Source organism: Leptosomus discolor, chromosome 3, assembly GCF_034619465.1.
Source record: "Leptosomus discolor isolate bLepDis1 chromosome 3, bLepDis1.hap2, whole genome shotgun sequence".
Classification (NCBI taxonomy): domain Eukaryota; kingdom Metazoa; phylum Chordata; class Aves; order Leptosomiformes; family Leptosomidae; genus Leptosomus; species Leptosomus discolor.
The window spans coordinates 51,808,075-51,824,769 of NC_141393.1; the positions used below are offsets into that span (position 1 = coordinate 51,808,075).

Genomic DNA, 16,695 nt, shown 5'->3' on the forward strand with positions numbered 1-16,695 from the left:
CTACCCCCCCTCCTGCCTTTCCTCCTCTCTCCTTTTCCCCTGATTTGTAAAGTGATTGGATGTACAGACTCACTCAGTTTCTTAAATTATTGCCCAGCTCAATCCATCTTCCTCTGCCCCACACCGGGCAGCTGTGATCTCCGCAGATGGAGAGCCAGGGCCAGGATCGCAAGCAGTGGTGTTGAGTGCTCGAAGGGGCTCCTCACCTCTCCTCACTGCCAGGCTGCCACCCACCAGAAATGTGGTGCCAGACCCGACAGGATGTGCAACAGCCTCTGAAGAGCACACGGTGCTGTTTGAACACACATTTTTACTAAGCGACACATGGGATCACCCCAGCTGACATTAGCTGCATGGCAGCAGCACTGCACCAGTTTACACCAGTCCTCTCTACTATCCAGCTTACCTGGAGAGGCAACTATAAGAGCAACTCATTTCTTTGGAAGGAAATCAATATTTTAGCAAGCTTTTCTGCCTCAGATCTCCAGTCTCAGGAGAAGCAGGTGTATTTTCTAAGCTGCTTGTCAGCCTGGGCATCTTTGCAGGGAGCAATGCTGGGGATCAGGCCCTTGGCAGGGATATGGGGGCTGAGTTCAGCTCTTCGCTGTGCCCTAGGTTGTAGAGGTCCCTCAATCCGTCTGTGCCTCTATGTATGTTAGACACCCCAGCTGTATAAAACCAGCTGTCACTCATCCATGTGCTCATCTCTGCTAGATTCAAGGCAGGAGTGGCCCTGGGCCACAGTCTGAGTCCAGCTTCTGCTGGTGCCCTGCGGCAGCTTTGCATTGTGATGCAGGATGGAGGAGTAGTGACTCCTCAAAAGCCTTTTCTTACATGAAAAGCCACTTTTACAGAACTCTGCTGCCTTCCCACCTGCACAGAGCTCCAAAGTGCACGTTCTCCAGGCAAGGGCGGGTCTGCTTGACGCAGGGTGATTCCTTGGTGATCTGGATGTGCTTGCTGCACTGTGGGGTGTTTGCAGAGTTAGGCTGTGCTGTGGATGCAGTTATGGCCAGATGCTGAACCCAGCCACAGCACGCCAACCTGGAGTCACCTCACCGCCCATTGCTGTCCCTAGCACCTGGCTCTCCACTGCCCTGTGCAGAAGAAATTCAGGAGGGGCCAGATCCAGGGCACCCTGTCCTGGGCAGCAAGCTGAGGTCTACATCCGACACAGCCAAGGTCAGCATCCCACAGCCAGCCAGGAGCCTAGGGGAGGGGAGGGGCCTGCTGGAAGGAGTGGGGTGTGCCCTGACCTCAAGCTACCCCCCTGTGCAGGTTTTTGGGGGCCACATACCTATTGTCCCAGTCAAACCCAGCAAGATCCAAGGCACTGCCCAGCAGGCAGGATGCAGTCCAATGGGGATGGCACTGAGAGCACACCAGTAAATAACAGGGAGACGGAAGAGCAATGAGCAATGTCATTCCCGCTCCCTCACTTTATCACCAAATACTTTTTACCTCTGCTGTTATTCTGGGGTGCTCTGCACTGACACATGAATCATCTCCGCCTTCCTCGCCCCACCGTTGTCATCCTCTCCCAGCTGCAGCACAGCCCCTTGGCTGCCACTTACTGTCAGGGCTCTGCGAGCCTCATCAGCTGTGGCACGGGCTCACTGGGAGAAGAGCGAGCATTTGGCTATTTCCAAGTTAATATGGGTCTTTCTTTGAATTATTGTTTTTTGAGCTGGAAGGAAAGGAGGCTTGTCACACGAGATATCTGCTATCAGTACGCAAATAACAGCAAGCCCATCATCGAATGGAAAATAATCGCCACGGAAACCAAGTTGCAGGGGAGCCGGGAGGGATTATTACAGGCGCTGGCAGTGGCAATGCTGTCAAAGAGCCTGTGTCAGCACTTCCATTACCACCCACCCGGTTTCAGCATGGCCTCCGAAGTGGTGCACGGGGCCGCAGGGCCCCAGCATGGGGTCATTTCTATTCAGAAGAGTTTCAGATCAACTGGCTTTGATTGGGTTTAAATGATGGAGTGTTTAAGAGGGAGAGAGAGGAAATAGGAGGGCGAGATGGAGGGAGGCATCTCAGAGCAGGGGGAGTTTGGTACTCAGACAAGTGGAAAACAATTTGAGATAGGAGGAATCAGGAGCTGGGAGAGAAGAGCTGGTCCTCCTGGGGGTAAGTTTCAGATAGCCACATGGAAGGACAGTGTGGGAAGAAGATGACCTGAAACCTGGGATCTGCCCAGCAAGAGGCTGTTAGGAAAGATCTGGCTCTTGATCCCTAGTGGGATCAGGAGGGTTCTGTTTGGTCCCCATCTGGACTGGGATCCATTTGCAAACGCTCTCCAACGGAGCCCATGGACAAATTCCTCCACGGAGGGGCACATCTGCGCATCGAGCCCTCTGCTTTCAGAGCAGGAAATATTCAGTTTCAACACTTGGAGTTAAACATTTCCGTGGAGCCCAGGAGACTGTGCAAACAGCAGGAGCACGAAGGCTCTGCCTTTTCATCTCTCTGGCACTGGCAAGCAGGGGGTCAGCAGCAGGGGAAGCACGGCAGAGCTGAGGAGGGTAAACACTGGAGCTGAGCCTACTGAGTAACCAGAGAGTGAAGGGGAGAGAGAGGGGCAAAAAAAACAAAAACACAGCTGCCAAAAAACAAAAGCCTGAAAAGAGCTATTCAGGGTCTCCCAGGAGCAGGTTTGGCACAGGGCAGGGAGGGAAGAGTGGGGAGTACTTGCTGCTGGGGCAGGCATGGGTCCAACCCGCTCAGGGATATGGACCCTTTATTTTGCCCCGGAGCAAATCAACGTCTTGTACTCCCTCGAGCAGAGTAAGCACCTACACCCCAGTGTGGTCAAGCCACACAAAGTGTGGCACCCTTTGCTTTTTCATGGGTACCAGGATGTCCTTGATCCAGAGAGGCGGGATGTAGGCATCTCTCTCCACCTTTGTTTTCACAAACAAAACCCAAGGACTCGTGATGCCCACCCTCTCCCTCCCCACAACCTGGCATCCCACACCATGGAGCTGGGTACCGCTGCCCAGCATGAGACACCACAGCGTGGGCATGTGCCAGGCTCTGGGGCACGCTGTGGATGTGGGTGCTGCTGATTTGGGGAGACATATCCCGCCGGCAGCCTCTGTGGCATGCAGTGGGTTTCACAGACCTGGGGAGGCTTGCGTAGGTGTCCTGCTGGCATGGGAGATGATCCCTCCGTTCTGCCTGTCACTTGCGCTTAGCCCTGCTCCTGCAAAAGCGTGGTTGTCAGCCCCTTGGGCCAGGAGCTGGGGCACCTTCTGTCTCCTGCTTTGCAATCTGTATATCAGTGACTTGGCTGCATGTCCGAGTCCCTGTTCTCCTGCCCCTCTGGAAGCCCTTGCTTCAGTGCAAGCAAGCACCAGCCTCCCACACTCACTGGAGCAAGAGGATCTTCCCCGGCTGTCACAGGGATGTGGGGTGACAGCTGTCACATCCTTCCTTGGCACAAATTCATCACTGTATTGTTGGTGTAGCTGGTGGGTAAGGCCATTGCTGCTCGTTTCTCCTGCTGGCCTAGGCTGGGGTCAGGAGCAGCCATGGAAGGCAGCAAGGCTCCTTCCCATGGCCTGAGATCCCTCCTGGTTGTCCCAGCTGTTGAAATCCCAAGTCACCTCTGCTTAGGAACATGCACTCCATGGAAGAGCCCTGAAGAACAAGCAGGGAGCAAGGACCTGAGCATGCAGGAGGTTACAAAAGCCACCAGCCTGGTGCAACAGAGCTGGTCCCCTGCCGGGACCCCAACTGCTCCTCCTGGTCTGAGGCTGCTCATCCCAGCACTGTGGTCCAGGACACTGCATGATCACCCCAGCAAACAGACGCCACTGGGCTCTTCAGAGAGCAGAGGCCCAGGGATGCTCAACCTCTGGTTCACCCTTTGGTGCTGCTGAGAGCACCCCTGCCTCACCAGTCCAAGCTGTGGGTGTCAGGCAACGGGAGCTCATGGGCCCCACAGCAGTGGCCTGGGCTGGGAGCGGGGATGAGGTGCGGTAGGGCTGAGGGCCCTGCTTACCCATCCATCTGCACACCCCACAGCAGGGATCCAGCAGGATTTCCCATCCACTCAAAGGCTGCCTGTTTATTTTGGGAGAGAGACTCAGACAGCTCCATTATTTTACTTCAAAGTTGTGGTTATAAATAGCAGGTGGCTGGGGACTCTCCTGGGCTATTTTGGGACCCCACTGTACAAAAGTGGAAAAGCTCCAAGAGGAAGGTGGAATTACTGAAATGCCGACCTTTCCGGCAAGAGTGAGTGGGAGCTGTTTTTTTGGGTTTGGGTTGTGAGGGAAGGAAGAGACAGGAAGATGTGTCCAGTTGCGTGGGCTGCACGTTATGTCCTCCTGGCAGAAGAGTAGTAGGGATGAGGAGCTAAAGCGCCTGGGCTCTGCCCAGGAGCCGTCGGAAGCAGTTCAAGTCCGGAGGAGAGACTGGCTGGGTTTTCCTCCTGGCTCTGCAAATAGGATGGTTCCCAGTGGATGGAGAAGCTGGGGAGGCAGGGGATGCCCCGTAGTACTGGTGTGCCCTGACTTGCCCCTCATGCCTTAGTTTACTCCACCACCTCTAACAGGGAGGCTGAAGAAAAGGTCAGGTAATGTCCTGATGACAGCCTTGCTCCTGCCAGGCACGTATGCTGTGTCCTGCTGGAAGGCAAGGATGAGCCAAGGTGACTCTTAAACTTATTTTAGACCCTTTCTCTCGTTAAATGCCTGCGGCAAGCGGTTATACAGTGAGCAGCAGGGACCCAGTAAAGCCGCTCACACCGATGTTTTATGCTTCAAGAAGGTCTATTCCTTTAATGGGGATTCATTTAACTGGGCTCTACCATCGTTAAGAGCCATAAAATGGCACCTTTTGGCTCCTGATTGGAAGGCCATGGTGCATACAGACCCCTTGTAGCCAGTGCCGGCTGCTTTATTGTGCATTACTGCCTCTCACTCAGATTTAACCAATTTGATCCCTGTCTAATACATAAATAAATAATCCAGCAGAAGGGTTCATGTTAGATGACAACAGGCGGCTATAAAGCATGTTTCTCCCCCTCGGAGCCATCTGAGCCAGGCTCTGCACGCCCTCTCATGAGCAGAGCTGCTAATACAGCTGGGAAAGGGGGGCCTGGAGACCCGCAGGCTTTTCTGTTTTATTGAAACTTCATTGTTTGCTTTAGAGTTTTATTTTATGTTAAATAGACACTGTATGTGCCTTACAGAGGGTGCAATAAAGTTTCTGAGCTGGAGGAAATTGGCTTCGGAGCAAGGAGTGAACCAGGGGGATGTGGCTGGGCAGGGGAGCGGCAGGAAGGATTTGCCACGAGGAGGGTGTGAGGCTGAGGCAGCACTCCGCTTCCAGGGTGGCCCCAGGGGCTCAGGCCAGATCAGGATTGGGGTCCATAGGCACCCCCAAATCTCACCCAGGGATTATGCAGCCCTGTGGAGCTCAAGTGGTTGCGGGGTCTGGAGCTACTGGTTGTGCGGGGAGGGCAAGGGGCCTCATCCCAGCCCAGGGACAGGGTGAGCAATCCCTGGTGACCAGTGGGGCAGCAGTGCTGAGCATCCAAACCCTCTCCCTGCCATCCACAGCCCAGTGCCATGGGGTGTCCTCTGCCTTCCAACCATTGTGTGCCCATGGAGAAACATTCTGCCCTTCAGGGGGGTTGTCCTGACCCACCCATCTTCAGGAGTGACAAGGAGGATGAAGATGGCTCTTCTTAATTTACTGTTACTAGCTAATAGGAACAGTGGGTAGTGCTGTATCATCTGTCTGCCCCAAGTCACACTGCCTGCACCGCAAACTGGGGAAACAGGTTGCACAGGGTCACTCCCGAAATGTGTCTGTTGCTCTCCCTGTAAGACTGAAGGGCCCATGGCCAGGGCTGGGATGCTTTCGTGCCAGTTGCTGTTCCACTGCAGAACAGAGCCAGTATCTGCTCCAGGGAGTGTGGGACAGGGAGAGAAATGGGGCTATACTGGGAGAAAATCCCTTGGTTTCAGCCCTCAGCTAGGACAGAGATCAGGGCAGAGTGCAGGTGATGCTGATGGCAGCCAATTAGAGCTAAAGCTTTCTCCCCTTTTTTACCCCCCACAGGCAAAAAGAAAGCAACTTTGTTTGACAGCCAGGCTCCGATCTGCCCCATCTGCCAGGTCCTCCTTCGCCCAGGGGAGTTGCAGGAGCACATGGAGCAGGAGCTGGAGAAGCTCACCCAGCTGAACATCAGGTAAGCAGCTCCCTGGGGTACACCAGCATGCCCGGTTAGCCAGCCAGGACACCAGCAGGTTGCAGAGGAGATGGTGGTACCCATAGCTACCACATATGGGAGATTTAGTGCTAGCCAGCAGGGCAGAAACATTTGCCTGGAGTTCACCACAATGGTAAAGCCAGGCAGCAATGCCTCCTGGAGGGCACATACACCCCTTTCCCTAGGTACGTGTTCTGGTGAGCAGCTCTCACGTTGCTCATGTCCCATGACTGCCTGTCAGCTGCCTTGCCTTCACCTCTCTTCTGCTTTCCCCAGCACAGCAAAGTCCCCTATTTAAAAATAATAATAATAATTGAATTTTAACTGCTAATAGTTATTTAGGAAACGGCTGCAGCCAAGGGTTGGCAGATTCCTGCCCCTGCCTTAATAAAGCTCAGCAGCCTTGGAAAAGAGCGTGTTTATTTCAATTATTAATGAATTCCCTGGTCATTAAAAGGTGAGGAAAGGAATCAAACTGCTGACTAGAAGCAAAGTTACGTCACCAGGTGGTAGGAGAGGAGGGAGAGAACATGTGTCACTGTGTGCGTGTGTGCCAGGGCAAGTGGGTGCACATGGCTGCACATAGTGCAAAGGATGCAAAATCCGTCCCTGCCCAGCTTCGATCTTCTTTGCAGCTGAGCAATAACCATTGCAGGTGAAGGAGGGAGCTTTAGCTAGAGAATTTAGCTAGACCGAGCTGAGGTCTCCCAAATTTGGCACCTGCGGCCTCAGGCTGAGACCTGCATCCCCCATGCATTGCACGGGAAGGGGAAGGGGGGGGGGGGGGAAGGGGGGGGGGGGGGTGTGTGAAGGGAACAGGCAGCCCATTTATCCCTCACGACACCCAGTCCCCTTGCGAGCATAATTTATGGTGTCATTTGGGCTGCATCCAACTTAATAAAGGGCCACTGCAAATTAGTGAACAGGTTTAAATGAACAGAAGCAATTAGTGCTCAGAGGAGCCCATCAAAGAAGTTGGGCCAGTATCAGAGTGAAACTGAAACCACAAGCCAGGAGCAGAGCCTAGCTGGCGCGAGGCGGTGATGGGAAGGCGGCGTTTAATGGGAAAGGAAAGGAAACCCTAAATCATAAAGCATGACAAGGGCCATTGTGGGCCAGCTGACAAATGAAAAAGAATGGCATTATTCCTTTAAATAACAGCAGCAGTTAGAGAGGAGACAGCTCTCCCTGGCTTGCCCTCACTTCCCTGGCCCGCTCCGCTCGGCCGTGCAGGCAGCGAAGAAGAATCAGAGGTCTTTATTAATTATTAAATAACGACTCCCTCTGTAGCATGATAGATAACATTCAATCTAGTCGATGGATTCAGGCAATGGAGGCTAATCTGTAACACAGCAGTTCTGCACAAGGACAGTCTCTCCCAGTCCGGAGGAGAGCAATGCAGGGGCCAGCCAGCAGCAGCAGTCAGGGCGGGCAGCAACAGCAGGCAGTGGGATGCGAGCGGCCAAGCTCCCATGTGCTGCCCAGCTCCAGCAAGGCAGCTCAGACTAGCGGGTGGCCCCATCTCCCATTCCCCCACCTTTCCTGCCTAGAGGAGCTGGGAACAAGACCACATCAACAAGAGGAGAGAGAAACTAATAATGATCTCAAATAACCCAATAAACATAAAAATAAAATGTAGGCCTATAAACGTGACGGGCACTGGCAGCCCTGGCTGCTCCCTGCCAATACCGACTTGTTACGGAAACGGCTGAGCAGCTGTTACTTATCAGTCTGATGGGGAGAAGCAAACCGGGAGGCTGCTTTCCAAGGGCCTTTTTTTTTTTTTTAATTTAAAGAGGATGCAGCCAATCATGGCTTGTGCTATTAAGTTTTAATAAACCTTAATGATTTGCAAAAAAATCATAAATTTCCAGCACTTGAGGTTAGAAAGGCAGATCCCCTCCTGCCCACTGAGCCTGCAGCACCAGAGACATGGCGGGTGCCACATCAGCTCCCACTGCAGCACCAGGGCTCCCTGTGTGCCAGGATCTCCCCCGAGGCAGCACAGCCGTGGGGCTCTGTGGCAGGATGAGCCTGCCAAGATGCTGCCATAGGGTCAGATCAAGAGGAGGGGAGAGGCTGGTGGAGAAGCAAGGTGGAGGGACTGCCCCGTACCAGCACCTCCAACGGGTGTTGAGCACTCACAGCGGCTTTCAGGCATCACCAGAGCAGGGAGCTCAGCATTGCTTGGAAGAGGGCAAAGGAAGGGAAGGAGGAAAAAGTATTCCTCCAGGTGATCCCAGGAGCTTCTTAGGGCTGAGATATAAGGGAGCTGTGGGAGCCACCTGGATGATGCTACCTATGGTCCCAGCTCACCAGGAGCTTGGGGTTGCATCCTACCCACACCAATGCACCCCTTGCTCAGCTGGCAGGGGTGGGGTTTACTATCCTCAAGGGACAAGGCCAGCCCTTCTTCCCCATGCGCACTGCCGGTGTGACTGTCCTGGCCTCAGGGCAGGGACATCTCAAGGTCTACCCAGCTGCAGCATCACACGATGAGGGAGGAGGAGCCAAGATGAGCCACAGGGCAGCAGCTACCTGTGCCAAGGGGCTGTGAGTGCTCAGGGGATGGACACCAGCTGTTGAACAAGTGATGAACATCACTCAGGAGGATCCAACCCTGGTGCAGGCTCAAGATTTCCCTTGGAAAAGCAGACTTGAGTGGGACTGAGGGACCTGAGTTTCTAGCTCTGCTGCCTTGGTGTGTCCAGTCTTCCTAACACACAGGGAGAGACCTGCTCGTGCTCACCCCACAGCTCCTCCACCCCACGCGTGTCCAGCCAAGACCCTTGCACAGCTCTGCACGGCGAGGCAAGGCTCTCTGAATGCAAATTTCATTTCTGAGCCACTGGCGCTGTTTCAAGAGCCGGCAGCCTCCGAGCCCTTCTCGATGTTACATATGTAACAGCCTCATTGAACTTGACATGTCAAATTCAGGCCATTTGTGCAAAATCTCCCTTTAATAATACCGTTTCATTTCGCTCAAATGAGACTTGAATGCATGTAAAATGGAAAAGGATATTTAAGCGCTAACATTAGGCAGATGTCTTGCCAGAGGCCGATTGAATATATGAGATTTTGAAGTGCTTAACACGTTTTCGGTGCTCCCTCTTAGAATATGTCACCTGGCTTTCTTTTTTCTCCCCCTCCTTTCTCTACCACCACCCCCACCCCCCGTTTAAGTGAAGGGTATAAATTGAAAGAAAACAAAACTACAAGCCTTGGTTTTACAGGGTTTAACTCTTGCCAGGCAAGACTGTTAATATTTCCTTCTCCAAAGAGAAATCACCTAGTAGCTCACCTTTGCAGAGCATAAGCACAAAGCAGTGGAGAGTGGGAGGCAAGCGAGCAGCAGCCCCACGGCACTGTGCAAAAGGGATGCTGTCCTTGCTCTACATGTACAGCTTGGAGAGCAAAAGGTGCTGATCTCCAGCTGAGCAGCTAAGTGCCACCAAGGTAAAAATAAGAAATAATAACAGTGACCCTCTGTGTATGCCAATGCCCTGTGCCCCAGCCAGGCTGGTCACTGCAGAATGCATGAATATTCCTGGCTTGTGTGCATGAGGCGTATCTGTGCATTAGACACGGGTCTCCTGCCCTCACCTGACTTCTATTCACCTGTTTTACACTTCATCTGTATTAAAGGCTTGCAATAAAGCACACTGAAATGTGAGACTCTTTCTGGAGCTGTCAATGGCCCCAGCTCCGAACTTTGGCTGGTGCTTTGGCTGCAGATGCATTTCCCCAGCCCAGGGCCACCCGCGAAGTGCAGGCAGGCACAATATTTGAGAGCAGCACCCATAGGTGTCCCCACGTGCATACTATGAGCGGAGGTGGCAGTGCTCAGGGGGACCCTTAAACCCTTCTCCCCAGGCAGTGATCACAGAGGACAACCTGCTGATGGTGGGGGAGACTGGGTGAAGAAGGGGCGGGTTTGGGGCTATGGTTTCAATTTGGGGTGGGAGGGAAGATGAGTTTGAGAACAGAAGAGGAGTAAAGCAGGCAATAGGGGCTCTGGAGCCCACCTCGGCTGATGGTCCCTGATAGGTCCGCCATTCTTTCTAGAGTTTGGGGAAGAGGCATTTATTGGCCATTTAAAAAACCTTAGGAAGTCACATTGCAAATATTACAGCTGCCAGGTCAAGTACTTGAAGGTTGGGAGTGTGCCTTTGGATGCAGTGGTTTTAAAAACATGATGCTCTGTTCTTGCATATGCAGTGCTCTTTTAAAAAAAAATTATTTGGTAGGGGACATTTTTATTTCCCTGTGTGACAGCTAGCAGATTCTTCCCTGCATTACCAGCAGCAAACCTGTGCTTCAGAACTGTGATTTCACCTCCCCAAAAGGATAAGCTGTGTCATTATAGCTGGGGAATGGCCCAGAGGGTGGAGAAGGGAGTTGGACCATGCAGGCTCTGTTGATGTTTTTGCAGTTGAAGGATGGTGTGAGCTCAGACAGAACTATCTCAACTCTTTCCCCATATTTAAAGGGGTTTCTAAGCTTAGCAGATGTAGCCAGCAGTATCCTCATGCCATGTTCCAATATTACCTGTGCCTGTGCTATGGCATCCTGGGGCTGGGCATGGTGGTGCAACAGCCTCTGGGGATGGATGTGCTTGGGTGGTGTGATGCTGTTCTCACAGTGCCCCATGGCTGCGCAAACCTTCCCCTTCACTTTTCTTCCCGTCTTTCCTCTGCATTGAATACTTAATCTGAGCATACTTGTGTTTTAAAGCCTGTGCCCACCTGTTGGCTCTTCCCAGCCTGGCCTAGCAGCTCCCATTGCTCCTTACCACTGTGCTGGGAGCCTGAGGACACATTCCTGTGGATCCAGCATCTCAGGAGCTACTGATTGCCCCTAATGACATTTCTGGTGTGTCTGGGAGTAATTTCTCTTCTGTTTCTCTGATTACGAAGCATTTCCCAGAACATAGAGGGCACTGGGGTCTCTCACCTTGGTGCAAATGGGAAGTGCTGTGGGCTGTTTTCTGGAGACCTCAAAGATGCTATCACAAAGAGGGAACCAAATGGTGTTAGGCAAAGCAGAATAGAGCAAGATGCAGTGGGAAGGCTTGTTTCAAAGCAGGTGAAGTGCCCACATAGGGGATTTAGCTTGACTCTTAGGGCCAGCTTTGATTCATGTCCGAGGAAAAGAGCCAAACATGGGACTGTGGTGCTCCAGCTCTTGTTGGAGCTCTCAGTGCACCTCTGCCCAGACTTGAATCTTCTTTTGGCATCCCTGTGAAGCTTCCTCTCCCTTGTTTGCACGTATGCTCTTTTCCTCTCCTTGTTCTTAATCCTCCCTGCCTTGGCAGCTGGGGTGGAAACTGAAAGTGCTGCATCAATTCCTGGCAGTGCACTGAGCATCCTTACCCTGCTGCGGAGCAGGGCAGGAGGGAGTGTGCTTCAGCTCAAGGTTTCTTCGTGCAGAGAGGCACAGCAGTAGCTCTCCTCAGGGAACAGAGGCAGCTCCAGGCCCAGTAGGGTAAGGAATAAGGAGGAAGCTGTCAATATAGCTAAAACATGAAAGCTGTGGGACCTTGGGAGATGGCCTGGTCACTCCAAGCAGGGTCACTGTCCTTGAGAGATGTCTTCAGGCATCTGGAAATGCAACCTGGATTTCACATCCTTTCGCAGGTTGCTTTCCCGGTGTTTCGTGATCTTTCTGATTAAAGTCATCTTGTGCTAACCCCCCAGAGTCTGCACCAGAGACTCCTGCTGATGGACGAGGAGAGAAGCACACCATCCCTGTGGTCCCTGCACGTCCAAATGACAGGGACTTTCTGTGTTACTCCTGGTCAGGATAAGGACCCACAGCAAGTTATGAGGCATGGCTCATACCCCTCTCCTGCCCAAGGAGCCCTGTTTTTAAATACGGCAGCTCCTCTCACTGCCCCAGGCAAAGGTTTGCTTCATTGCAGGGGATCTGCTGAGCGCTGTGTTGTTCCAAAGAGCCCTTGGAGTAGACCTTCCCAGGGCTGGCACGGGTGGCTGCTCTGGGAAGGGCAAGCAGCCACACTGCCAGGCCTGACAGGATAAATAGAGTATCTAAAATCTGAATTAGCTCTGTTGTCATGTGTCACATCAGGGTCATGGCTCTTACCTCAGGTCTTCTCGATTTCTGCCTGGGGACTTTAACTTGATGGCCAGGTACTTTCCCAGACTTCTTGTGCAGCAAACACTGCAGGTCTCCCAGCCTCTGAACAAGTGAGATTAGAGACATTTTTGAGTGAGAAGGCTTTTTTTCCAAAGCTCCATCGAAATATATGCTGATTCCGTTCCTTGCGTGTGGTAGACACCTGTGAGTGCTCCTGAGAGGGCAAAGACCCCTAGCCAACAAGTGAGATTGCAACCCGGGAAAAGCAGGCATTGCATCCTCCTGCTCCTCAACTTCTCTCTCTTTTTTCTTCCTTCTTTTTTTCCACCTTCTTTTTTTCCTTTCTTCCCTTTCTTCCCCTCTTCTTCCCCCTCCCTCCTTCCCTCTCTCCCCACCACCCCCCCTGGTATCAAGGCGACATCTCCAAGCCAAGTACTTTTAATTTCGCCCGTGGCCCTTGCTGACACGGTGGATATGCACAGCAAGTTAAATTCCCGCCTGATCAATAAAGCAGAAGCAGTGTGTCCGACTGGTCGATATTTTTTTATCTGTCTTCAGCCCAGTCCTGCTGATGACAGCCCCCTGCGCTTCAGCAAAGGCACTCAAGGGCATCGGGCTTTGGCAACACAGCTCTTTTTTTTATTTAAATTAAAAAAAAACCCCAGATGCCTACAAAAAAAAAAAGTTCATGGAGTTTGGCCTTTGCTTAATAACATTTTATGATTTATCTTAATTTTTAATTGAAAAAAATTTGCGAATTAATTGATTTCTGGGACTTGCCAATTAACATTGTAATTGGGTGCATGATAAATTTCGAGGGAGCATCATTTTTCTCCCTCTCCCACTTGTCACAGAGAAGGGGAAACTCGAGGGCAGCTGCTTCCTATCCCTACACCCCTGCTCCTTCCCGAGGTACTGCTGCCCTCCTCCCCCCTTGCTACTGTATCTTGAAGAAGGAACAAGAAAGCTAATAAAGTGGTGTTATTAGACTCTCACCAGAGGTGACACCTCAAGGCATAAATCCAGGCCAGGGAGATGGTGGGGACAGGTACTATTAAGTGCTTGAAATGCTTTGCGAGGCAGGACTGGGTACCTCCCCTGCAGCACCATGTCCCCAACCGGCGTGGAGAAGGCAGCTGGACAGCCTGGGTCTCCCCAAGGCTTTCCCAGAGGGCTCTGGCAAACTCCAAGGTGTTCAGCTGGGCAGTTCATTACCTGTGACGTCTCCCCAATGATCTCCTGTCATGCGTGACCCTCCACACAATGCCCAGCTGCTCCAAGAAGAGACCCGATAGTGGCACCGAGCACCCAGTACCCAAACAGCCATTTCTCTTAGCACGTGCAGCATCCAGGGTTTGTCCCACAGCCAATGTTCCCCAGCAAAAACAGGCTGCTGGGACAGGCCGGTGCTTGGGAGCTGCTGCTCTGCTCTGGGAACACAGAAGGCATCATTCACATCCTGCTCTGCCCCAAGGTCCCAGGGGAGCAGGTGCTGTCCCACGGCAGCAGCAGGGCATCACCCTACAGCAGAGGTGTTCAGTGTGGGACCTCAGCTCTGAGGTCATGGGTGTGCAGATGCACAGACACATCTCCGGGTGCTTGAGAAGTGGCATCACCTGAAGCTTTCTCCATCAGCGTGACTCCTGTCAGATTTAAATTAAACATACTCCATCACTGAAGAAACCTGCCTGGAAGTGTCAGCTTCTTAGTGATACCTAAGCAGGGCACAGGGCCACCTGCCCCCACAAGGCAGCTAACAGGGTCACATCCCCACATGGGGTGTGGAGAAGTGGGCGAGGTGGCTGCTGCCAAAATGAGGAGTGAGGACACAATGTTGTGCTGGGGCAAGGAGAGAGAATAAGCCACAGCTGGGGGACACTGAGGTGGAGAGTGGAAATACCGAGTAAATTAAAGACTGTTTGATGGCTCTAGTTTTTCTCCCATCCACCTCACGTGCTGGTATGGATGACCTCATCGCAGTCAGCTCAGGTGTCCCATGCACCAACTAAAGCCCATGTTTTTGGATAAGGCTTCACTGTGCCATCCTGCAGCCCTCAATATACCCCAGTGTGTGCAGGGGGTGAAGGATGCCAGGCTGGGTGGAGGGTCCCAGGCTTCCCCAGCAGATCCACAGCTCTCCCCACCAGCAGGACACCAGAAAGGCCAGGATAAACCCAGCTCCGCATCTGCCAGTGGCAGTGAACCGGGGGGGATAGAGAGAAATTTATGAGGAGAGGAGTCTGTTTATTATCTAGCAAATGTGGTGCTGCTGATACTGTGGATTTATCTTCTTTCATCCCCCCTCTGATTTGTGTCCCTGCCCCTCGCTGTGGCAGATTAATCATGGACAAAAAGGGAAGAGAGACCCTCCAGCTTCCTCCTGTGCACTCAGAGGGTGGTAACAACAGCAGCCTGGACCCTTCATCCATGGCTTCTCCAGCAGAGAGACCACAAGCCATGTGGCTGCCTGTTCTGCTTAGAGATGCCCTATTCCTCTCCTCCCATGGTAGATCCCAGGGGAAGTAAAGGCTGCTGCCTGTAATGTGTGGGCAGGAGCACTTCTCATGGGTCATGGCTTCTAGGGTAGCACAGTGGGTGAGAAAATTTGTGGGTCATGTATCCCCTCGCTCATGCAGTGCCCTGAAAGTGCTACGAATGCTCCTTGAAGTGCCTTTGGACCCGCAGTACCCATAGCCGATTCCCTGATTCCAGGGCACAGGTTTGCAGGCTGGGGTTTGGGACCTCAGAGGGCAAAGCCTTCCTCCGCTGCTGACTCCCAGGGCGGCAGGAGGCCTAGGAAGGGATGCCTGGAAACCCAAGGGTGAGAAATAAATCTTCAGTCAGTTATTTGCCCTGAAGCAATGCATGCCTTCTGCAGAGCCTCTTTGGAACTGCCACGTGAGCTGGGAATAATTAAGCAGTCATTATAGCCACAGTAGCAAAGAGCCCCCCAGATCAATCTAACGCATGACCTTTCCCTCCGACTTTTCTCTTTATTTTTCGAGCCACCTCATTTTCAAATAGTGGGAGAGAAATGAAACAACTCTCCCACCCCAGCCTCCTGCTTCACCCCATACACATGGACTATCACATCTTCACCCAGAAACCTGTCACCTGCTCTGAGTGGGAGCTCCCAGCAGGGGTGTGGGGTACCAGCAGTTGGTAAAGAAAAACCGCAAAGGGGAGAAAGAGTCAGGGGTGCGAACGGGACAGAGCAAATAGGGGATTTTAGCATGGTCAGGTCATGTCACAGTGTTTTATGGTCCTGCTGCATTTCTGCTGCAGCTTCATCTCTTTGGGGGAGGCAAGTAGCTGCCCTGCAGGGTTGGGTTTGTCACAGATGACCATGTTGGGGACTGAAGTGTCAGAAAGACTGACTGGGGGAGCATTTGGGAAGCACATCTGGGACTGTAGGTGTGGAGCATTTCTAGTCCTGACTCCAGCATCTTTGGCAATTTTTACCAGCACTCGGCCTCTTGCCCCATCATGCGATGCAGGAAATCTGCCAAGCAGCACTTGGAGCAGGTGCCACTAGAGGAGTCACAACAGGTTAAAAATGCCAGTGTACTTCTCCTGACTGCACGGATCACACCTGGCTTTGCCAGGGACTGTCACCTGCACCTAGGTAAGGATTTGGCCTCACGTAGTCTAAAAAAAAAAATTAATAAATCACACTGCCATTTCCTTATTCAGGCTTCAGGTGACACTTCCACTTATTTAAACTGGCCCTCACAAAAATCCAATTCCCTCTCTACCCAGTGACTACGTATTTACGGCTGGTGTTGCCATCTGCACTGCTCTGCAGGAGACTTGCTCTGCTGCTGGGGCTCCTTTCTCAAGGCTGCATGTTCAAGCCACAAGTCCTGCAGCTAAAAGTAAATTGTTTCCACTGGATTTTTTTTTTTTAAGAAATACATCATTTGTCTGCAGCTTGTAGAAACCTTTTGGCTTTGCAGGATCTCATGTGGGAACCGCATGTGCTCTGGCTGGTGCCTGTCAAATCCAGAGGGCTGCTGAGAGTTTTTCTGTGGAAGAGTTGCAGAGCTGGAAGACACCAGCTGCATGGCAGGAGCCCTCTTACCAGCTCTTTAAACCTCTTCTGGCTCCAAAATCGTTAAAGGATGAGCACAAACAAGTTTTGCTGCCTGAGCTCAAGGAACAACTTCTCTTGCAGTTGTTATTAACTAAACATGGAGAGTGCTGCTGGGGGATGGCTGCCATGCCAGGTACTGAGTTCAGCCCTTCCTTGGTGGATGCTCATCATAAGCCCTGCCAGCAGTGGGGGCTCTGCAGAAATATTGTTTGAACATGCTTGCTGAGCCCAAGAAGCTGTGGTGGGCTGAAGCGCAGCATGGAGCTGCTTCTGG

At 52.3% G+C, this 16,695-nt stretch overlaps 1 protein-coding gene across 3 annotated transcripts in view; it reads left to right on the forward strand.

The window, feature by feature from the left end:
* The window catches only part of RNF220 (ring finger protein 220), a 222,479-nt gene that overhangs the window by 129,375 nt on the left and 76,409 nt on the right, over positions 1 to 16,695 (forward strand). For all 3 annotated transcript variants that reach the window (XM_086462228.1, XM_086462229.1, XM_086462230.1), the window contains one exon: positions 6,082 to 6,211. In XM_086462228.1, the coding sequence (XP_086318354.1) occupies positions 6,082 to 6,211 (130 nt within the window). The remainder of the gene's footprint in view (positions 1 to 6,081; positions 6,212 to 16,695) is intronic.